The sequence below is a fragment of the Phyllobates terribilis genome, unplaced genomic scaffold (genome assembly GCF_046119375.1).
Source record: "Phyllobates terribilis strain yellow unplaced genomic scaffold, ASM4611937v1 Scaffold_2__4_contigs__length_985480577, whole genome shotgun sequence".
In the NCBI taxonomy this organism is placed as follows: Eukaryota; Metazoa; Chordata; class Amphibia; order Anura; family Dendrobatidae; genus Phyllobates; species Phyllobates terribilis.
Genome location: NW_027362762.1, coordinates 372,155,757 through 372,179,102, shown reverse-complemented (window position 1 = coordinate 372,179,102; position 23,346 = coordinate 372,155,757). Strand labels below are relative to the sequence as shown.

Here is a 23,346-nt window from a genome sequence, read left to right as displayed (position 1 = left end):
TCAGTGGACTGCTGCAGCGCTGGTGCTTCTCACCAGATACCACAGGTGGTGTCACAAACTCTTATAAAATTAACTGTTATCCACCCTTTTAAAGAGTGACCCCAGGGTACGGGCCCGGGAGCCGACCACCGCGACATCCCAAAGGCCAGGCAAAGGCCCGGGTACCGAGTCATCCCCATCCCCTGGGCTAGTCACATCCTCCTCCACCTCCTCTGCTGACCTCATCGACTGGCTGACTGTGGGTTGACAGTAAGTGGGATCTCCAACCTCGTCATCATCACCCTGTGTGTTCTCACACCCGTCGTCCTCAGAGCCAACCTCTTCCTGCCCTGACCGAAAAGTCAAGTTGTCGCTCCAATCAGGTATTTGAGTCTCATCATCGTCTTCATCATTGTCTCCACCAACAGGAGTTACAGTTTGGGAACGAGGGTCTACATTATGCTCAGAACCTTCTTCATCTGGTCCTGGATCCGACTTATAAAGATTCTGGGCATCAGTGCAGATCATTTCCTCGTCTGGATTAACAGAAGCTCTGGAGCAGATCTCCGTTTCCCAGGCTATAGTATGAGTAAACAGCTGTGCAGACTCAACCATCTGTGTTACCCCATACTCAGACGGGCAGCTGGAGACTTGGGAGCTGTGAGGAAGCAAGTGCGATTCGGGTGACACCTCTGATGACTGGAGTATTTGTGATGTTGAAGTTGAGGTGGAGGAGAGCCCACTTGAAGGAGCACTTGATATCCGTTGAAGCACCTGCTGTTTTTGTGCCTCATCTGGAATTTGTAGCGATGGGCGTGTCCGTAAGAAAGGGATCGTATCACATTGTCCACGAAAAGAAGTAGACATCTTAGTTTGACTGGAAGATGGTCTTTCTTCTGCAGATGCTACCCCCCCCCCCCCACCGCGGGGGGGCTCGACCCACCAGCGGACAGGCACCAGTATTGGGAGAGGGGGGCTGGCCGTAAGGGTCCACCGCGGCTCTGGCACAAACCCGGCGACACGGAGGTCGCACGGGCAGGAACGGACTGGCCGTGTCGGCTTCGCACTTTTTTGGTTTTAGAAGGGCATGACATGCCTATATCTGTGTCTCCCCCTCCTTTTACTCCTCCACCTCTTTTCTTTTCGCATGACTATATTTACTTGTCACTTTTCCATTTGTTAGTTGTGTCTTCTGAGCAGTTTGTCAGCTTTTGGACACCTTTGAAGGTGTTTTCTATGTGTTTCTATGTGTTTTTGTTTGCCTGCCATTGGTTTTAAGGGTGTTCGAAGGTGTTCTTCGAACAGTTCGACGAACAGTTCGGTGAACATACGGGTGTTCGACGAACCGAACCGAACTCGAACACTACGGGGGTGGCTCAACACTACTCTCTAGTAGATCGCATGATAAAATGAATGGTGTCATTCAAAAGTACAACACATCCCACAAAAAGCCCTCACACGGTTAGGTCTATGGAAAAATAAAAAAGTTATGGCTCTTGGAATAAGGGGGGAGGGGGGAACCAAGGCACAAAAATGAAAAATCTCCCGGGCCTTAACCCCTTACTGGCCCAGGGCGTATTAGTACGTCCCAGACCTGCACCCCCGGTTCAGTGAGGGCTCCGGCGCTGAGCCCGCACTGAACCGGACACATGTCAGCTGACATGTGCCCGCAACAGCCGCGGGTGCAAACGCTAACCACCCGCGGCTGTTAACATGTTAAATGCCGCTGTCAATCTCTGTCAGCGGCATTTAACAGCGCCGAGCCGGAAGCGCGTCACTTCCCCGCCCATCGGTGACCCCATCACGTGATCGCGGGTCACTGATGGGTGGTCATGACAACCCTGGGTCTGCAGCAGACACCAGTGGTTGTCATGTAAAGATTACTATGAGCGCCATCTAGTGGTTGGCGCTCATAGTACAGGAGCATTTCTGCTACATACAGGTGATCTGCTGATGTAGTAGAGGCGATCGGACAGTTCCTGCTTCTAGTCTCCTATGGAGACTATAGAAGCAAGCAAAAAGTTTAAAAAAAAAGTTTTTAAAAATATAAAAAAAATATAAAAGTTTAAAACACCAGAATTACGTTTTTTTGTTCGCCGCAACATTGCAATAAAATGCAATAACGGGCGATCAAAACATCAGATCTACCCCAAAATGGTATTAATAAAAACGTCAGCTTGGCGCGCAAAAAACAAGCCATCATTCAGCCCCAGATCCCGAAAAATGGAGACGCTACGGATCTCGGAAAATGGCGCCATTTTTTTAAAAAAAATTTTTAGCAAACTTTGGATTTTTTTTTTCACCACTTAAATAAAAAAGAACCTATACATGTTTGGTGTCTACGAACTCATAATAACCTGGAGAATAATAATGGCAATTCAGTTTTAGCATTCAGTGAACGTGGTAAAAAAAAAAAAAAAAAACATCTGTGGTATTGCACTTTTTTTGCAAATTCACTGCACTTGGATTTTTTTTCCCGTTTTCCAGTACATGATATGGTAAAACTAGTAATGGCGTTTAGAAGTACAACTCGTCCTGCAAAAAATAAGCCCTCACATGGCCATATTGACCAAAAAATAAAAACACTATGGCTCTGGGAACAAGGGGAGTAAAAAACGAAAATGCAAAAACGGAAAATCCCAAGGTCGCAAAGGGGTTAAGGTAAAGGGATTAAAGTAGGATGCTAAGTTGTCCACTTTTATTTTCCTTTATCTTAAGGCTGAGTTCACACGATGCGTTTTTCATGCGTTTCCGCGGTGTTTTTGCAGTTGCGGAAACGCCGCGGAAACGCATGAAAAACGCATGGTAGAAGGGCAGCAATGTTCCCCAATGGAAATCCGCATGTGCTGTGCCCATGATGTGGATTTTTCCGCAGCGTAAACGCTGCGGTCAAAAATCCGCAGCATGTCAATTAATTTTGCGGAAACGCTGCTCTTTTGCCGCCATTGACTTGCATTAGACCGCATGGAATCCGCATCACTGTATATGTTGATGCGCTTTTCATGCGGTCTAATGTGCGGATGGTACCCGGGTGTGGATGAGAGGACTCTCATCCAGACCCAGGTACCATTAAAAAAAAAAGAATAAAATAAAAAATATATATATTCTCACCTTCTGACGGCCCGCGCTGCGTCCTGCCGGCTTCCCGCGCACTTCGCGGTTGAATGAAGGACCTTCGCTGACGTCAGAGTCATGTGACGGGTCACGTGACGCTGACGTCGGAAGGTCCTACAGTCTTCACTGCCGGCAGCCGGGACCGATGAAGCAGGACACCGGGGGCCATCAGATGGTAACGTATAGATTTATTTTTTATTTTTTGACATCACACACTATATAAATCCATGCCGGTTGCATGGATTTATATAGTGTGAAGTTGACAAGCACTTTCCAAGTGATGCTAAAATCGCTTGGGAAGCGCTTGTCAACCCGCATGCGGAAATGAAAGTGAAGACCGCTTCATTTCCGCATGTCCCTGGCAGGAAACCGCATGTACAATCCGCATGCGTTTTTTCCTGCCAGAGAGATGCAGAAACGCTCAGGAAAAAATCCTGAGCATTTCTGCATCGTGTGCACATACCCTAATAAAGGAATTTTTCCAACAAAACCGTGGAGAAAGAAACCAAAAAATGGTGGTTGGAAACAGGATAAGAACATAGATGTTAATGCTTCTTTAAGGATAAAGAAGATCTTCTTGGATCGAGTAACAAGATAAATGAGGAATTTGTGGACCATTCTTTAGTAGGAGTTTTCGTTCTCTCTTTTTTTTTTTTGCACAAATCCACTACATTTTGACTGTATAGACTCATTAGCAGTTTTGTCTGCCAGCATGAAATGATTTTTCCCTTTAAACAGTTATTGGGAAATTATATTTGATTGTTTCAAGTAACAAATCATAAATAAGAGTTGAAAAGTTCAGACTGATGAATTCCTAAATATTTCTCTGACTTCTTTCCAACTTTTGAAATTCCTGGTGTCCCATGCAGAAAACAAAAATGGGATACAACTCCAGAGAATTATTGTTTGCTTTCACTGGAAGAGGAAAAAAATGGAGACATTCTCACTTTTCTTGCTTTTTAACACAACTGGATGAAATAGTGAATCGAAAGAGTTTTCAAGATGTCCAACAACTAGATTTTGAACTGAAAAAAGGAAATTATATTTAGAACAGAAAAATGTGACTTTATTTTAACTGTGAGTTCCAAAATGTGATTTCGGAAGGGAAAAAAAACAGAATTGTGTGGATTTCTTCTGGCTGCCTTATGCTGCACTGACTGGGTCATGTCAAAGAAGAGAGAGCATAATGTTCTTTCTTTGTATGTGTTTTAAACAAACAGGCTTAGAAGATGGGAGCACAGTTATGTGAATACATACCACAGGAAAGTACTGATGCCATGCGGGACGCAGATACATTTCCATATGTAGCAGTCGACATTGTAGAGAACAGTATTTATCTTGATACTTCTCCATCTCAAGTAGGGCAAGTCATAGGACATTTATTAAGAATTCAGATTATGGCCTAGCCTGAGTACCTGGAACCACTGCTTATATAAATTTGATCTTTGTAACATATTTTCTTCAGAACACACCCAAAAATTATTCCACGGTCAGTCACCATCGATCCAGTCATTTTGGCACTTTTCAGCACGGGCATAACTATAATAGGGGTACCCAGGCCTAGGGGGCCCAAAAGTCCCCTTTGGCCTGTATGAAAAAAAATTACTATGACTTGCAAATAATGAGGGGCCCCATTGGAGCTGTTCCATTGGGTCCCACAAGATTTAAGTTATGCCACTGGTCTTTAGTAGTAGCAAAAAGGCTAGGCAGCACGTGCACAGAGAGCTTGACAGTCAAGACGTTCAGGAAGACCGGATCTCTCGGTCTATGGAAAAGTTTGGCTGACTAACCAATCAGAAAGCAGGCTGTTTCCACAGCCAAGTAGCAAGTCTTATGCTCTGTTTAGAGGGGTTGTCCGGCCTTACGCTACAAGCCTGCAGCCATTCTATGTGACTGCAGACCTGTGAGTGGGTGCGTGACCAAGTATGTGCTGACCAGATGGGCACGGCCTCGCTCAATGCAAGTGTATTGAGCTAGGCCAGACACAGTCTAGTCGGAATGTGGCTGGAAGTATGCAAATCGCATACTTGCAGTCACATGGCCACACGCTCCCAGTGCCGTAGAATTCTCACAGCATGCAGTGCGCGCAATGTTAGTATTAACAAGTCTGCAGTCATATAGAGTAACTATAGACTTGTACCCCAAGGCCGGACAACCCCTTTAGAGTTCCCTGGGATGCAGTTCTTTGTCACTTTTTAGAAGTTAAAGTGAAAACCATTGCACCTGTGTATTTCTTAGATTTTGCCAAGCATGGTATCCTGCACCAAGCCTGGCTGTGGAAACCATTCATGAACTGATGTTAATTGTTACAATTGTCATAGGCACTGCACCATTGAGAAACATTACAAAATTGCAAAATACTACTGATGGGTATGGAAAAAACATCATAGGTTTGTGGTGGAATGGGAAATTACACTGAAAACCAAAATTGAAACGTTCGTATTTAATTTGTAGATGCACATATAGGTGTCACGCAAGGTGAGGGAAGGAACAAGTGAACAATGACAGAAAGAGGGGGAAGGGAGCCCAACAACTAGGGAAAGGAGGAGTGGAGACACCTAGGGAGATCTAATATCACACTGACTGCCCTATCGTCCCCATATAAGTTCCGCACCTATCGCCGAGCAGGAAACTTAATCCCTGAATGTCCCTAGAGCTAGGCCCTAGGTAGGGAGGGGATGGGGTGAACACTAGTCAGGCCCCACTGTAACTAAAGACAACAAGGTAAACAAGCAAAGGGGATACACTTAGCTTCAGAAGACACCAGAGAGATAACGCCAACTGTCCTCCAAGGGAAGTCCAAGAAGAAACTAGCCGACTACTAGTACTCCAGGCATGGACGGAGGAACATAGAACTATCACTCTGGAGACACTGAGAATTTTTAACTACCAAGCAAGGGTGTGTCAATTAGCAGCAGAAGGTTAAGGAAATAGGATATCACTACACTACAGAGATGAGAGGATCAAGAAGGCATCTACAATGCCAAGCGCAGTGACCTTCTACAGCCGGATCTAGAGCGACTGTCTTTCACACTTGATACACCCGTGACAATAGGCCCTGATTCATCATTGACTTTTTGCCTGTATTTTTGTCTAGTTTTGTGTGTTTTGTGCCTTTTTTGTTTGCACCCAAATGATTATTCTATTTGCGCCTTTTTTGAAGTCTATGTCATGTGTGCTCACCTGTTATTTTTTGTTTTCCACTTTGTGGGCGGAGTTTAACAATTCGCCTGATTTTTAATTTGCAACTTTTTAAAAAGACAAAAAACTTGGCGCAACTTCACTACCATCCACCCGTGGTGTATTTTTGAGTACACAAGTATTTTTGGGCAACTTTGCCCTATTTTTTGAAACGTGCAAGTTTTTGGACCAAAAAGTCACAAAAACAGTTCAAGACAGAAAAAAAGACTATTTTTGACTTTGCATCAAATTCATGAATTATTTTCACCATTTTGAAGAATTTGGCACCAAAACCAGCAACTAATACCACATGACAAAAAAAGGAAAGTGACTTGAAAAAAAGTGCAAATGATGAATTGGGGTCATAGTGAATGAGTATGATTGCCTAGATTTGTAAAACATTTTTGCACAAGAATAATGTTCAGTGCACATTTATACTTAATGACCTCAAGATTATTACTTATCTTGTCAACATGGCTAATTTGTGGCCCATCTCTGGGCTGTTTTTTCTGTTTTGTCATCTTTCTGTCTGTTCTGTCCATCCCTCTCATTTTTCAGTGTATCTCCTTCTCCTTTTTGTTTGGTCTTTCCTGTTTTTCTTGTTCAACTATGTAGATTACTCAAGAGCAAAGTCTATCAAGGAACCATGTTTCACACCTACCTACTTTGCATATATAAGATATTACATATAATTAACCCCTTCCTGACATGACCAATTTCCGTTTGCTTTTTTTTGTTGTTTTTTTCTTCCTCTTCCAAGAACTATAACTTTTTTATTTTTCTGCCCACAAAGACATATGAGGGCTTGTTTTTTGTGTGATGAGTTGTACTTTTGAATAGTGTATTGGAAAAAGTTACAAGTAAGGTAAAACTGTCTGTGAACAAAAAATGCAATTCTGAGAAGCGTTTTTACAGTATACACCGAACACAGATTTTACACGTAAATTGGGAATTTTGAATATGTAAGATTAGTCCAGGAGGAGAAAGAAATTGATTTTTCTGATAAAATTCATTACACAGTTGGTATTTTCATGTGTACTACTGATTTATAAAATAAAAATTTATCTAGCCAGCCATTACATCCAGGTAGAGAGCAATTGTAGAGATGGCCGTGTATCTGCTTTCCGTTCCTGTGTGTGGATCCTAGAATCGTGACCTACATCTATAAGCTATTTATGGCACACAGATAAAAATAAGATTTTTTTTTCTGAAATGGTCATTGTAGATGTCACTTCCAGTCATAATTTTTTCAGCTTATTGACGGCTATAAAAAATCTTTTGAACTACTTACTTCAGTAATCAGAAATATCTACATACCTTGCCATCACAGCCGATTGGCTTCTTGCATTCTTCACAGGAGTTGGAGTACAGATTCTCATAACATTTTACACAATACGGGTTTTCTTCCCTCAGAAGGTACTTTTTTCCAAAAAGAGATTCCTTGCAGTAATGACAATCAAATCGCTCAGTCATTTTTAATACCGTTCACATGTAACCTGTAAGAAATCAAATAATTAACACTTAGCAAAAGTGCAACTGGAAAAGCTTCAAGAATAGGAGAGTTTAGTATTCACTTTAAATCATATCAGCCAAACTAGTACTAGTAAGTAGTGATGAGCGAGCATGCTTGTTACTCGAGATTTACGAGCATGCTCGGGTGTTTTCTGAGTATCTTCAGCGTGCTCGGGTGTTATGTTTCAATCACTCTGTGCTCATGATTTGCGACTGTTTGACAGCTTTAATACATGTGAGGAATGCCTGTTTCTTAGGCAGTCCTCACATGTATTAAAGCTGTCAAACAGTCGCAAATTATGAGCACGGAGTGACTGAAACATAACACCCGAGCACGCTGAAGATACTCGGCGAGCACCCGAGCATGCTCACCGAAAGGGTTAATAGCACATACTCACTCATCACTACTAGTAAGGCTTCTCACTGATCCAGAACTCTAAAGTGGATCTGTCACCAGATTTCAGAGTGCAAACTGTGAACATTAATAAATAGATCTTGGACCGATAAAGCTTAAGTACTTACTTTGAAAATTCAGAGTCAAAAAACTTTCAGACTGGGTTATACAGTCTTTATGCAGACGACAATATAATTGGTCCAAGTGTGATCAAACAAAACATAGGATCACACCTGGATCAATGTTAGTCTATGGGATCCATATCAGATTTTTTTTCCTCGGACAGTGTCTATCCAAGGAAAAAAATCGCTGCAAGCCCAAGTTTGTTACAATGTTCGGATCAAACTTTTCCATGGAAGTCAATGAGTGAGTGGAAATCAATGACATCTGAGTACAGTCCAATTTCCACGCACGGCACAGTGGAGAAGATGGAGAAATTTAGTTCTCCATCTTCTCCTCACAGTGTGCTTCTATTCTATCATTCAAGAGAATCAGATCACATTATGCTGACACTCAGAATGTGATCAGAGTGTCATTTGCATAATCTTCCCGATGAGAGAATCTACATCCGTCTACACCTGCTATAATATTGTGACATCTGGTGACAGATCCGCTGCTGCATCTTAGTCTTGGAGACTCTTTGGCAACATTATATTACAACAAGACATGGAGTAGACAAAGAATACATATGACGTACATATCTGCAATTGTAGTATAGTATATAATTAAAAGTCATTAGTAATATTATTTTTACAATGTGGTTAACATATAACTAACATCACTAGCCTTGAAAAATATCTATTACTATAATCATTTTAGTAAAACTCCTATGCCCACCGTACAGTTAGCTCATAGGTAACAAACCCTTTATGCAGTCCGAGCCTACAGGCATGTATTATTACCCTTCCTATGCACCTTGTTCTTGGATACCTACTTAGGTACACTGGACATGAAGGGTGGTATTATACCTAGACAGTGACAGATTCGAGACACTGGCTGCACGATTGTAGACAGGTATGCTTACTCTGAAATGCTGCAGCTATCAGAGTAAACATACAGGGCCTGATTCATTATTGTATTTTTACCTGTTTTTTGTTTAGTGTTTGGTGTTTTGCGCCCTTTGTGTTTGTACCAAATTCATCTCTCCTTTTGCGCCCTTTTGAATTCTATTTTATATATGTTCAGTTATTTATTTTTTTTATTTTACCACTGTGAACGTGATTAAGAATTTCCACATGTTTTTGCCTGTTGCATCATTTGCAACTTTTCAAAACTTTGCGAGATAAGTTTTAAATCTACTCCAGTTTTCCCCTGGAGTAATTTTATGTACAACAGAAATTTTTATGCAATTCTTGTGACATTCTTCAAAACGTTCAACTTTTGTGCACTAAAAAGACGCAAAAAGACAGAAGAAAAGACCATTTGTTTTACTTTGCGCACAATTCATGAACCGCATGCACCATTTTGACAAAATTGGCACAAAAACGTTAGCGAATGCCACAAGGCAAAAAAGAAGTGACTTCCAAAATGCAAATGATGAATCAGGCCTATAGTACTTTGGGGATTATGGGTCTGATTATTTGATATAATAATAATGGGCGTGCAGGAGTAAGAAGCACCCAATTCATTAAGAGGCATACGTCACATTGAATTACACATTGAATTAGGCATATTTTATCCCAGGTGGATCTTCAAGGACTGGAGTGAAAACACCAAAAGTAATTAAACTTTTGAGCAATTTCAAATTGCACAAATGTTGCTTTTCAAAATGTTTTAAGCCAGAAATCTAGTGACAAATACTTTGGTGAACCGGAGCCTATGTGTCTTGGCTGACTAGTCTGAGGCAGGTCCCCAGTGGCTTTTCCTCTCCCCAATCCCTTTGACTGACAAGGGTCTATCAATGTACACATATGGAAGCAAGCTGAAAACCCGCCTCCCGGACTAGTCAGCTGACAGATAGTCCCTGGAAGGCTTTGCAAAGTATGTTTACTCTGAAATGCTGCAATGTTTCAGAGTAAAACATACCCTTTAAAATGCACCAAATTTATCACAGAGGTTTATGCTGAATGATACATTTTGCAGTAGCTTGGTACACATAGTAGCATTTTAAGCCACATACCCTTCAATCCAAATCACACCGCTCTCCATGAAGCCACACCACAGCTTTAAAAGTGCGACAGAATTTTAGACATATAATAGGTCTAAAACTACATACTCTAATAAGTGTCAAAATTAACCACATTTTTTGCCAAAGTCAAGATGCACTGATCATAACAAATCTGTTGCAGTTTTAAAATGACCAGTTTGGTGTATAAAGCTAAATAATTATCACTCTGCGTATAAAACTTTTATGTTATATATATATGTGTGATAAAGATGAGAGAGGAAGATATATAAGTTATAGCACTAACAGAAGGCACAAGCAGAAAGAATGCATGATAAACAGGAGACACCCACTGAGCTCAGTGCTTGCAGCTTCATATATACTATATGTCAAAGGCAAATCTTTAAAATATTAAAAAAAATTCAAGAAATTAGCCAGCATCGTAATGGAACCTGAACCTCTCCAGGTATATAGTCACATATCTAAGAATTAGTTTCTTTCCGTGAGTTGCACATCCCCTTTATCTAAATGAAGGACTTCAGTGCCTTATATTTGTCACGCTATATCTTGCAGTCCTTGCATCTGGAATTTCTAAACAAAACCTCCCTGTCACCAGAGCTGAATTAGTGAATTAAACAACTAATCTTCAATTTTTTTTCTCTCCATTTCAGTATTTTCACATCTATGTCCAAACAATGCCATCCCGTCTCTCGGCTGTCCTGACCTCCTGTGCAAATAAACAGCTTACATCTTGTTCTTGTATATTTTCTGTGCATGCTCGTATATTTAATCAAACTAAATCTCTTGCATGTAACACTGAGCCAATTGTTCCACATGATTACTCTGCACCTCTCTTTTTTTTTTGTTAAGACCATCAACCATTTGGAATATTTCACATTTTTCCCAGAGAGGAGATGAAAGTGTAATCCGAAAAGAAAATATCTTAGACATGCTGTTACAGGAAGAGGAGATCCAATTCCTTAGTTCACTAAATTACTAGGTGAATCTACCACATTTTCTTGCCTTCCTTCCAGGTTCGTGCATTTGGGGGATATGCTGAGCGCAGATAGTCCACCTAGTACTTATTATGTTACTATTAAATCTACGCTGGACCTGTTTGTTACTTTAGAATCGAAAATCAACTCATTATCAAAATGTCTGATCTGGATTGTGTCATTTTACACAGGTGGAATATAAACAGCGCGATGTGAGGATAAGCCATAGACTTCTCCTAAATATTTAGAGCAGACACATACAGATGGAGACTAACACTGTCATTGCTGTATAAATGTGGCTTGGTGCAGCTAATCCACTTAACCACTATTTATTTTAACACTTGAATATTAATATTTGATCTAACAGATTTGATTATATATCTCATGCTAAACAGGGGTCAGTGGTTACTGTGATAGCGCGTAAAGGAAAGATGCGCCATACAGCCACATTAAAGTTGTATGAGTGAGTTGCACGATCATCAATTGTCGTATATATATGTGGTATTAACCCCCCTCCCCCATCCCTTATATGTGTAGGAGTCATTCTGGTGAAGGTAAAACTATAGTTGTATAATACAGATACAGTATATAGATGTAAAGTGCCCACAACTTGGGAGGCAATGCCAGTTACTGTGTCAGTTACTGTGTGCCGGTCTATGCTACTTGATGTATAAAGATAACTTGAAAATGTGTAGCAAGCTACTGTACTCACATCCTAGTACAGAGCCAACTCAATGCCAACCTATTCTTTCATGATTACAAGCAACCACAAAGCCCTGGCGCATCCCCAATCTATTGTCCTGTGTATGCCGCTCTCCATTGTGTCTTTATTACCTATCATTCAGCATCTTCTCCACTCATGAACACCACCTGACACAAGTGGATGAAGGGTAGGCAGCCTAAACTCCAACTTCTTTAATGCTTATGCACCAACATTTCTTCATGACAATTACCAGGAATTGCTACTGCCAATGTAAAATTATTATTATTATTATTATTTATTTTTAGGTCACCATTGATTCCATGGTGGTATACATAGGCGGATTATAATGAGGGCAATCTGGGCTACCGCCCAGGGCCTGAGGCTCCGGAAGGCCCAGGAATTGCTCCTATTATAATGCGCAATCCCATGGGTTCTTTTTGTCACCACCGCGCCGGCCGAAGGTTCAAATCATTGTGTACTCCCTCCCCCCATCATCTTAGAAATTTTGCTTGCATCATCTATTTGTATAAATATATGATGCAATGCAAGCAAAATTTCCAAGGTGGAGGGGCACATAGTGTGCAGGTGCATTTGTCCCATGTAGTTTCAGTCCACTCCCATCCCCCACATTTTTTACACAATGAAAGGCTCCTTGCCCTTAGATACAGATCGCCACTGCAAATTCTGCTTGTACGTGCCCACGATCAGGAATTGGTAGCGTTTTGGATGCAGCGTATTTTCGCTGCATTGTAATTACCGCACTTGTGTTTAGTTACATGGAGATTTATCGTGTAACATCCCTGCAACATCCCAGTAGGAGGTGCCTGAGCAACACTTTCCATCTGTTTGTTTCTTGCTACTGAGTTGCCAGGTCCTGTCCTGTATCTAGTCAGTTTCCGCCACCCTGGGGCTGAGTTCCCAGGCTCGTTCCTGTATCTTGTTCTTGGTACAGATCTTGTCTGAACAGTGTCCTAGTCCATTACTTGTTTGTCTCTGTCTGTACCCTTCCCTTTTCCTGCAGTGTCTGAACCTGCACCTAACTCCAACTCGTTGTCTCTGTGCTTCTGTTTGTGAGTTTTGTGTAAACTCGTTACTTCATTGCAAGTACCTTGTGTGTATCTGGTTCAGCTCCATATCTAACTCCAGTGTTCCAGCTATCTTCTTGTGTTTTCCAGTCTGTTCCATGTGAACAGAGCCCTGTCCTGTCTACCGCTACTGCGGGTTTTGCTCTGCTCTGCTTGTCTACCGCACCTGCGGGTTTTGCTCTGCTCTGCTTGTCTACCGCATCTGCGGGTTTTGCTCTGCTCTGCTTGTCTAATGCATCTGCAGGTTTTGCTCTGCTTGTCTACCCCATGTGCGGGTTTTGCTCTGCTCCGCTTGTCTACCGCATTTGCGGGTTTTGCTCTGCTCTGCTAGTCTACCGCACCTGCGGGTTTTCCTCTGCTTGTCTACCGCACCTGCGGGTTTTGCTCTGCTCTGCTTATCTACTGCACCTGCGGGTTTTGCTCTGCTCTGCTTGTCTACCGCACCTGCGGGTTTTGCTCTGCTCTGCTTGTCTACCGCACCTGCGAGTTTTGCTCTGCTCGTCTACCGCACCTGCGGGTTTTGCTCTGCTCTGCTTGTCTACCGCACCTGAGGGTTTTGCTCTGCTCTGCTTGTCTACCGCACCTGCGGGTTTTGCTCTGCTCTGCTTGTCTACCGCATCTGCGGGTTTTGCTCTGCTCTGCTTGTCTACCGCATCTGCGGGTTTTGCTCTGCTCTGCTTGTCTACCGCATCTGGGGGTTTTGCTCTGCTCTGCTTGTCTACCGCATCTGGGGGTTTTGCTCTGCTCTGCTTGTCTACCGCACCTGCGGGTTTTGCTCTGCTCTGCTTGTCTACCGCATCTGCGGGTTTTGCTCTGCTCTGCTTGTCTAACGCATCTGCGGGTTTTGCTCTGCTCTGCTTGTCTAACGCATCTGCAGGTTTTGCTCTGCTTGTCTACCCCATGTGCGGGTTTTGCTCTGCTCCACTTGTCTACCGCATTTGCGGGTTTTGCTCTGCTCCGCTTGTCTACCGCATTTGCGGGTTTTGCTCTGCTCTGCTAGTCTACTGCACCTGCGGGTTTTGCTCTGCTCTGCTTGTCTACCGCATCTGTGGGTTTTGCTCTGCTCTGCTTGTCTACCGCACCTGCAGGTTTTGCTCTGCTCTGCTTGCCTACCGCACCTGCGAGTTTTGCTCTGCTCGTCTACCGCACCTGCGGGTTTTGCTCTGCTCTGCTTGTCTACCACACCTGCGGGTTTTGCTCTGCTCTGCTTTTCTACCGCACCTGCGGGTTTTGTTCTGCTCTGCTTGTCTACCGCATCTGCGGGTTTTGCTCTGCTTGTCTACCGCATCTAGGGGTTTTGCTCTGCTCTGCTTGTCTACCGCACCTGCGGGTTTTGCTCTGCTCTGCTTGTCTACCGCATCTCCGGGTTTTGCTCTGCTCTGCTTGTCTAACGCATCTGCGGGTTTTGCTCTGCTTGTCTACCCCATGTGCGGGTTTTGCTCTGCTCCGCTTGTCTACCGCATCTGCGGGTTTTGCTCTGCTCTGCTAGTCTACTGCACCTGCGGGTTTTGCTCTGCTCTGCTTGTCTACCGCATCTGCGGGTTTTGCTCTGCCCTGCTTGTCTACTGCACCTGCGGGTTTTGCTCTGCTCTGCTTGTCTACCGCACCTGCGAGTTTTGCTCTGCTCGTCTATGGCGCCTGCGGGTTTTGCTCTGCTCTGCTTGTCTACCGCACCTGCGGGTTTTGCTCTGCTCTGCTTGTCTACCGCACCTGCGGGTTTTGCTCTGCTCTGCTTGTCTACCGCATCTGCGGGTTTTGCTCTGCTTGTCTACCGCATCTGGGGGTTTTGCTCTGCTCTGCTTGTCTACCGCACCTGCGGGTTTTGCTCTGCTCTGCTTGTCTACCGCATCTGCGGGTTTTGCTCTGCTCTGCTTGTCTAACGCATCTGCGGGTTTTGCTCTGCTTGTCTACCCCATGTGCGGGTTTTGCTCTGCTCCGCTTGTCTACCGCATCTGCGGGTTTTGCTCTGCTCTGCTAGTCTACTGCACCTGCGGGTTTTGCTCTGCTCTGCTTGCCTACCGCATCTGCGGGTTTTGCTCTGCTCTGCTTGTCTACCGCACCTGTGGGTTTTGCTCTGCTCTGCTTGTCTACCGCACCTGCGGGTTTTGCTCTGCTTGTCTACCGCACCGGCGGGTTTTGCTCTGCTCTGCTTGTCTACCGCATCTGCGGGCTTTGCTCTCCTTGTCTACCGCATCTGGGGGTTTTGCTCTGCTCCGCTTGTCTACCGCATCTGCGGGTTTTGCACTGCTCTGCTAGTCTACTGCACCTGCGGGTTTTGCTCTGCTCTGCTTATCTACCGCACCTGTGGGTTTTGCTCTGCTCTGCTTGTCTACCGCACCTGCGGGTTTTGCTCTGCTTGTCTACCGCACCGGCGGGTTTTGCTCTGCTCTGCTTGTCTACCGCATCTGCGGGTTTTGCTCTGCTTGTCTACCCCATGTGCGGGTTTTACTCTGCTCCGCTTGTCTACCGTATCTGCGGGTTTTGCTCTGCTCTGCTAGTCTACTGCACCTGCGGGTTTTGCTCTGCTCTGCTTGTCTACCGCATCTGTGGGTTTTGCTCTGCTCTGCTTGTCTACCGCACCTGCAGGTTTTGCTCTGCTCTGCTAGTCTTCTGCACCTGCGGGTTTTGCTCTGCTCTGCTTGTCTACCCCATGTGCGGGTTTTGCTCTGCTCCACTTGTCTACCGCATTTACGGGTTTTGCTCTGCTCCGCTTGTCTACCGCATTTGCGGGTTTTGCTCTGCTCTGCTAGTCTACTGCACCTGCGGGTTTTGCTCTGCTCTGCTTGTCTACCGCATCTGCGGGTTTTGCTCTGCTCTGCTTGTCTACCGCACCTGCGGGTTTTGCTCTGCTCTGCTTGCCTACCGCACCTGCGAGATCTGTTCTGCTCGTCTACCGCACCTGCGAGTTCTGTTCTGCTCGTCTACCGCTCCTGCGGGTTTTGCTCTGCTCTGCTTGTCTACCGCATCTGCGGGTTTTGCTCTGCTTGTCTACCCCATGTGCGGGTTTTGCTCTGCTCTGCTTGTCTACCGCATTTGCGAGTTTTGCTCTGCTCTGCTAGTCTACTGCACCTGCGGGTTTTGCTCTGCACTGCTTGTTTACCGCATCTGCGGGTTTTGCTCTGCTCTGCTTGTCTACCGCACCTGCGGGTTTTGCTCTGCTCTGCTTGCCTACCGCACTTGCGAGTTTTGCTCTGCTCGTCTACCGCACCTGCGGGTTTTGCTCTGCTCTGCTTGTCTACCGCACCTGCGGGTTTTGCTCTGCTCTGCTTGTCTACCGCACCTGCGGGTTTTGCTCTGCTCTGCTTGTCTACCGCATCTGCGGGTTTTGCTCTGCTTGTCTACCGCATCTGGGGGTTTTGCTCTGCTCTGCTTGTCTAACGCATCTGCGGGTTTTGCTCTGCTTGTCTACCCCATGTGCGGGTTTTGCTCTGCTCCGCTTGTCTACCGCATCTGCGGGTTTTGCTCTGCTCTGCTAGTCTACTGCACCTGTGGGTTTTGCTCTGCTCTGCTTGTCTACCGCATCTGCGGGTTTTGCTCTGCTCTGCTTGTCTACCGCACCTGCGGGTTTTGCTCTGCTCTGCTTGTCTACCGCACCTGCGGGTTTTGCTCTGCTTGTCTACCGCATTGGCGGGTTTTGCTCTGCTCTGCTTGTCTACCGCATCTGCGGGTTTTGCTCTGCTTGTCTACCCCATGTGCGGGTTTTACTCTGCTTCGCTTGTCTACCGTATCTGCGGGTTTTGCTCTGCTATGCTAGTCTACTGCACCTGCGGGTTTTGCTCTGCTCTGCTTGCCTACCGCACCTGCGAGTTTTGCTCTGCTCGTCTACCGCACCTGCGGGTTTTGCTCTGCTCTGCTTGTCTACCGCATCTGCGGGTTTTGCTCTGCTTGTCTACCGCATCTGGGGGTTTTGCTCTGCTTTGCTTGTCTACCGCACCTGCGGGTTTTGCTCTGCTCTGCTTGTCTACCGCTACTGCGGGTTTTGCTCTGCTCTGCTTGTCTACCGCATCTGTGGGTTTTGCTCTGCTTGTCTACCCCATGTGCGGGTTTTGCTCTGCTCTGCTTGTCTACCGCATTTGCGAGTTTTGCTCTGCTCTGCTAGTCTACTGCACCTGCGGGTTTTGCTCTGCACTGCTTGTTTACCGCATCTGCGGGTTTTGCTCTGCTCTGCTTGTCTACCGCACCTGCGGGTTTTGCTCTGCTCTGCTTGCCTACCGCACTTGCGAGTTTTGCTCTGCTCGTCTACCGCACCTGCGGGTTTTGCTCTGCTCTGCTTGTCTACCGCACCTGCGGGTTTTGCTCTGCTCTGCTTGTCTACCGCACCTGCGGGTTTTGCTCTGCTCTGCTTGCCTACCGCACTTGCGAGTTTTGCTCTGCTCGTCTACCGCACCTGCGGGTTTTGCTCTGCTTGTCTACCGCATCTGGGGGTTTTGCTCTGCTCTGCTTGTCTAACGCATCTGCGGGTTTAGCTCTGCTTGTCTACCCCATGTGCGGGTTTTGCTCTGCTCCGCTTGTCTACCGCATCTGCGGGTTTTGCTCTGCTCTGCTAGTCTACTGCACCTGTGGGTTTTGCTCTGCTCTGCTTGTCTACCGCATCTGCGGGTTTTGCTCTGCTCTGCTTGTCTACCGCACCTGCGGGTTTTGCTCTGCTCTGCTTGTCTACCGCACCTGCGGGTTTTGCTCTGCTTGTCTACCGCATCGGCGGGTTTTGCTCTGCTCTGCTTGTCTACCGCAACTGCGGGTTTTGCTCTGCTTGTCTACCCCATGTGCGGGTTTTACTCTGCTCCGCTTGTCTACCGTATCTGCGGATTTTGCTCTGCTATGCTAGTCTACTGCACCTGCGGGTTTTGCTCTGCTCTGCTTGTCTACCGCATCTGTGGGTTTTGCTCTGCTCTGCTTGTCTACCGCACCTGCGGGTTTTGCTCTGCTCTGCTAGTCTACTGCACCTGCGGGTTTTGCTCTGCTCTGCTTGTCTACCCCATGTGCGGATTTTGCTCTGCTCCACTTGTCTACCGCATTTGCGGGTTTTGCTCTGCTCTGCTAGTCTACTGCACCTGCGGGTTTTGCTCTGCTCTACTTGTCTACCGCATCTGCGGGTTTTGCTCTGCTCTGCTTGTCTACCGCACCTGTGGGTTTTGCTCTGCTCTGCTTGCCTACCGCACCTGCGAGTTTTGCTCTGCTCGTCTACCGCACCTACGGGTTTTGCTCTGCTCTGCTTGTCTACCGCACCTGCGGGTTTTGCTCTGCTCTGCTTGTCTACCGCACCTGCGGGTTTTGCTCTGCTCTGCTTGTCTACCGCATCTGCGGGTTTTGCTCTGCTTGTCTACCGCATCTGGGGGTTTTGCTCTGCTCTGCTTGTCTACCGCACCTGCGGGTTTTGCTCTGCTCTGCTTGTCTACCGCATCTGCGGGTTTTGCTCTGCTCTGCTTGTCTACCACATCTGCGAGTTTTGCTCTGCTTGTCTACCCCATGTGCGAGTTTTGCTCTGCTCTGCTTGTCTACCGCATCTGCGGGTTTTGCTCTGCTCTGCTAGTCTACTGCACCTGCGGGTTTTGCTCTGCTCTGCTTGTCTACCGCACCTGCGGGTTTTGCTCTGCTCTGCTTATCTACCGCACCTGCGAGTTTTGCTCTGCTCGTCTACCGCGCCTGCGGGTTTTGCTCTGCTCTGCTTGTCTACCGCACCTGCGGGTTTTGCTCTGCTCTGCTTGTCTACCGCACCTGCGGGTTTTGCTCTGCTCTGCTTGTCTACCGCATCTGCGGGTTTTGCTCTGCTTGTCTACCGCATCTGGGGGTTTTGCTCTGCTCTGCTTGTCTACCGCACCTGCGGGTTTTGCTCTGCTCTGCTTGTCTACCGCATCTGCGGGTTTTGCTCTGCTCTGCTTGTCTAACGCATCTGCGGGTTTTGCTCTGCTTGTCTACCCCATGTGCGGGTTTTGCTCTGCTCCGCTTGTCTACCGCACCTGCGGGTTTTGCTCTGCTTGTCTACCGCATCTGGGGGTTTTGCTCTGCTCTGCTTGTCTACCGCACCTGCGGGTTTTGCTCTGCTCTGCTTGTCTACCGCACCTGCGGGTTTTGCTCTGCTCTGCTTGTCTACCGCATCTGCGGGTTTTGCTCTGCTTGTCTACCGCATCTGGGGGTTTTGCTCTGCTCTGCTTGTCTACCGCACCTGCGGGTTTTGCTCTGCTCTGCTTGTCTACCGCATCTGCGGGTTTTGCTCTGCTCTGCTTGTCTAACGCATCTGCGGGTTTTGCTCTGCTTGTCTACCCCATGTGCGGGTTTTGCTCTGCTCCGCTTGTCTACCGCATCTGCGGGTTTTGCTCTGCTCTGCTTGTCTAACGCATCTGCGGGTTTAGCTCTGCTTGTCTACCCCATGTGCGGGTTTTGCTCTGCTCCGCTTGTCTACCGCATCTGCGGGTTTTGCTCTGCTCTGCTAGTCTACTGCACCTGTGGGTTTTGCTCTGCTCTGCTTGTCTACCGCATCTGCGGGTTTTGCTCTGCTCTGCTTGTCTACCGCACCTGCGGGTTTTGCTCTGCTCTGCTTGTCTACCGCACCTGCGGGTTTTGCTCTGCTTGTCTACCGCATCGGCGGGTTTTGCTCTGCTCTGCTTGTCTACCGCATCTGCGGGTTTTGCTCTGCTTGTCTACCCCATGTGCGGGTTTTACTCTGCTCCGCTTGTCTACCGTATCTGCGGGTTTTGCTCTGCTATGCTAGTCTACTGCACCTGCGGGTTTTGCTCTGCTCTGCTTGTCTACCGCATCTGTGGGTTTTGCTCTGCTCTGCTTGTCTACCGCACCTGCGGGTTTTGCTCTGCTCTGCTAGTCTACTGCACCTGCGGGTTTTGCTCTGCTCTGCTTGTCTACCCCATGTGCGGATTTTGCTCTGCTCCACTTGTCTACCGCATTTGCGGGTTTTGCTCTGCTCTGCTAGTCTACTGCACCTGCGGGTTTTGCTCTGCTCTACTTGTCTACCGCATCTGCGGGTTTTGCTCTGCTCTGCTTGTCTACCGCACCTGTGGGTTTTGCTCTGCTCTGCTTGCCTACCGCACCTGCGAGTTTTGCTCTGCTCGTCTACCGCACCTGCGGGTTTTGCTCTGCTCTGCTTGTCTACCGCACCTGCGGGTTTTGCTCTGCTCTGCTTGTCTACCGCACCTGCGGGTTTTGCTCTGCTCTGCTTGTCTACCGCATCTGCGGGTTTTGCTCTGCTTGTCTACCGCATCTGGGGGTTTTGCTCTGCTCTGCTTGTCTACCGCACCTGCGGGTTTTGCTCTGCTCTGCTTGTCTACCGCATCTGCGGGTTTTGCTCTGCTCTGCTTGTCTACCACATCTGCGAGTTTTGCTCTGCTTGTCTACCCCATGTGCGAGTTTTGCTCTGCTCTGCTTGTCTACCGCATCTGCGGGTTTTGCTCTGCTCTGCTAGTCTACTGCACCTGCGGGTTTTGCTCTGCTCTGCTTGTCTACCGCACCTGCGGGTTTTGCTCTGCTCTGCTTATCTACCGCACCTGCGAGTTTTGCTCTGCTCGTCTACCGCGCCTGCGGGTTTTGCTCTGCTCTGCTTGTCTACCGCACCTGCGGGTTTTGCTCTGCTCTGCTTGTCTACCGCACCTGCGGGTTTTGCTCTGCTCTGCTTGTCTACCGCATCTGCGGGTTTTGCTCTGCTTGTCTACCGCATCTGGGGGTTTTGCTCTGCTCTGCTTGTCTACCGCACCTGCGGGTTTTGCTCTGCTCTGCTTGTCTACCGCATCTGCGGGTTTTGCTCTGCTCTGCTTGTCTAACGCATCTGCGGGTTTTGCTCTGCTTGTCTACCCCATGTGCGGGTTTTGCTCTGCTCCGCTTGTCTACCGCATCTGCGGGTTTTGCTCTGCTCTGCTAGTCTACTGCACCTGCGGGTTTTGCTCTGCTCTGCTTGTCTACCAGACCTGCGGGTTTTGCTCTGCTTGTCTACCGCACCGGCGGGTTTTGCTCTGCTCTGCTTGTCTACCGCATCTGCGGGTTTTGCTCTGCTTGTCTACCCCATGTGCGGGTTTTACTCTGCTCCGCTTGTCTACCGTATCTGCTGGTTTTGCTCTGCTATGCTAGTCTACTGCATCTGCGGCTTTTGCTCAGCTCTGCTTGTCTACCGCATCTGTGGGTTTTGCTCTGCTCTGCTTGTCTACCGCACCTGCGGGTTTTGCTCTGCTCTGCTTGTTTACCGCATCTGCGGGTTTTGCTCTGCTCTGCTTGTCTACCGCACCTGCGGGTTTTACTCTGCTTGTCTACCGCACCTGCGGGTTTTGCTCTGCTCTGCTTATCTACCGCACCTGCGGGTTTTGCTCTGCTCTGCTTGTCTACCGCATCTGCTGGTTTTGCTCTGCTCTGCTTGTCTACCGCATCTGTGGGTTTTGCTCTGCTCTGCTTGTCTACCGCATCTGCGGGTTTTGCTCTGCTCTGTTTGTCTACCGCACCTGCGGCTCCGTTCCTGTGTCCCAGTCTGTACTGGTCCCTATCCTACCTGAGTTCCTACCTACCAGTACCCGCCTGTCTGCATGCCAGCCGTGCCTGCCAGTGCCCACCTGGCAGCATGCCAGCCGTGCCTGCCAGTGCCCACCTGTCTGCATACCAGCCGTGCCTGCCAATACCCACCTGTCTGCATACTAGCTGTGCCTGCCAATATCCACCTGTCTGTATGCCAGCCTAACCTGCCTGTTCCTGCATTCCCCGGTGTGGGTCAACAGCTGTGACCGGGGTCTGACCTGGAGTAACACCTGGTCCCTCTGCTCGGTTCCTCCCTGGTTCACGGAGTTGATTGAGCCGCCGTGTGACCTTGGTCGGACCGAGTTGATACTTAGTTACGCCCCTCCAGGCACTCCTCGGTTCATGGTACAGTGGGATCACTAATCATGCTCACGCCAGTCAGTCCGGGCGTGTGCTTAACAGTTTGCTCAGGCCATGGTTCCCGTTGAGCCCCACGGCCCTTCGCTCTCAGAGACATTTGAATCCTTGTCTGGCGAATACGTGCACCAAGAAAATGTTTTTTCTCAAGCTAAGGTCCAGGCAATTTACGCACCATCCCAAATGGAGCTATCAGCACTCGTTCCTGCGGATCCACCATGGTATTATGGGAACCCAAAACAAAGCCATGCGTTTGTGGAGGAATGCATGCTACATTTCAAATTTTATGCTCACTATTTTCCCACTGATCGGGTTAAAGTAGCATTTCTGATGTCCTACCTAGCGGGTGATGCCTTGAAATGGATCACCCCCCTATGGGAAGCATGGGATCCTATCGTCTTGGACCTGCAGGCCTTCCTGGTGGCCTTTCTAATGGTCTTCGATGACCCTAATCCTGAAGCTTCTGCTAAAGCTTCCCTTCCCAATATCTTGGAGCAGCCCCGATGGGTAATGTGTGAAGGTAGCCTACCAGTTCTCTACACTTCTCTAGCCTGAAGAGACTGCTGCCCACACAGAATCCATACAGGATGACAATGCTCCACAGAATACTTCTCTTCCCAACCTCAAGAGGCAGTCCAGACATGCAAGGCGTAGAGGTAAACCGTCACGCCAGGTTCTGTCCTCCCAAAGACCTCCTGTTCCCCAGCCTGTAGAGGCAGCTATCCACACAGAATCCATAAAGGATGACTATGTTCGTCAGGCAAAGCAGAGGCCAGAACTCAGTCACAAAATTGGATTGCGGTCCCACTGCGCTTGTTTGGGACCCCCTGATGGTCTTTGTCCAGCGAAGGTTGGAGAATCCCAAGACATTAGGCCTGTAGGAGAGGTTGCCTTTGACGTTAGTGTTTCCTCTCCACAGATGACCATGACTGTCTCCGTGGCAAGTGAAGGCCTCGGATTAACCGGAAGTTTCGGGCTTAAAGCCTTGAAGAGTCTGTGTCTGATTCCCGTCCGACAACTCCAGAAGCCAGTTTGGGCATTGTCAGCGGAAGGACGAGCCCTACTCAGAAACAGTCAAAATATGTCTGTACAAATTAAGCTCCAGATTGGAGCATTACACATGAAGAAGTTCACATTCCAGGTGCTGTCTGGTTTACCCACAGGTCGTCCAAAGCCGAGAGATCTAGTGCCCGCTCAGGTCTGGAGATCCTGCCTGGTGTTTCCTGGGGGACTGCTGAGGTGCAAGGGGTGTCCAGTCCCCATATCTTCAGGACAGTCAGCAGTTTCTTCTTCTTCTTCACCAGATCTGCTAGTCGCTGACTCGCTGTGCGCTGAAGTCTCCGAAGGAAGGGAAGCGGAGGCAATGTCCCCACACAGTCTCGACGATTGTACCAATGATCTGGCTTCAGGTACCG

At 47.5% G+C, this 23,346-nt stretch overlaps 1 protein-coding gene across 4 annotated transcripts in view; it reads right to left on the bottom strand.

Moving 5' to 3' along the window:
• FHL2 (four and a half LIM domains 2) overlaps positions 1–23,346 on the bottom strand; it is a 134,270-nt gene that overhangs the window by 45,933 nt on the left and 64,991 nt on the right. For all 4 annotated transcript variants that reach the window (XM_073664748.1, XM_073664745.1, XM_073664746.1 and 1 more), the window contains exon 2: positions 7,591–7,769. In XM_073664748.1, the coding sequence (XP_073520849.1) occupies positions 7,591–7,746 (156 nt within the window). In that variant the 5' untranslated portion in view covers positions 7,747–7,769. The remainder of the gene's footprint in view (positions 1–7,590; positions 7,770–23,346) is intronic.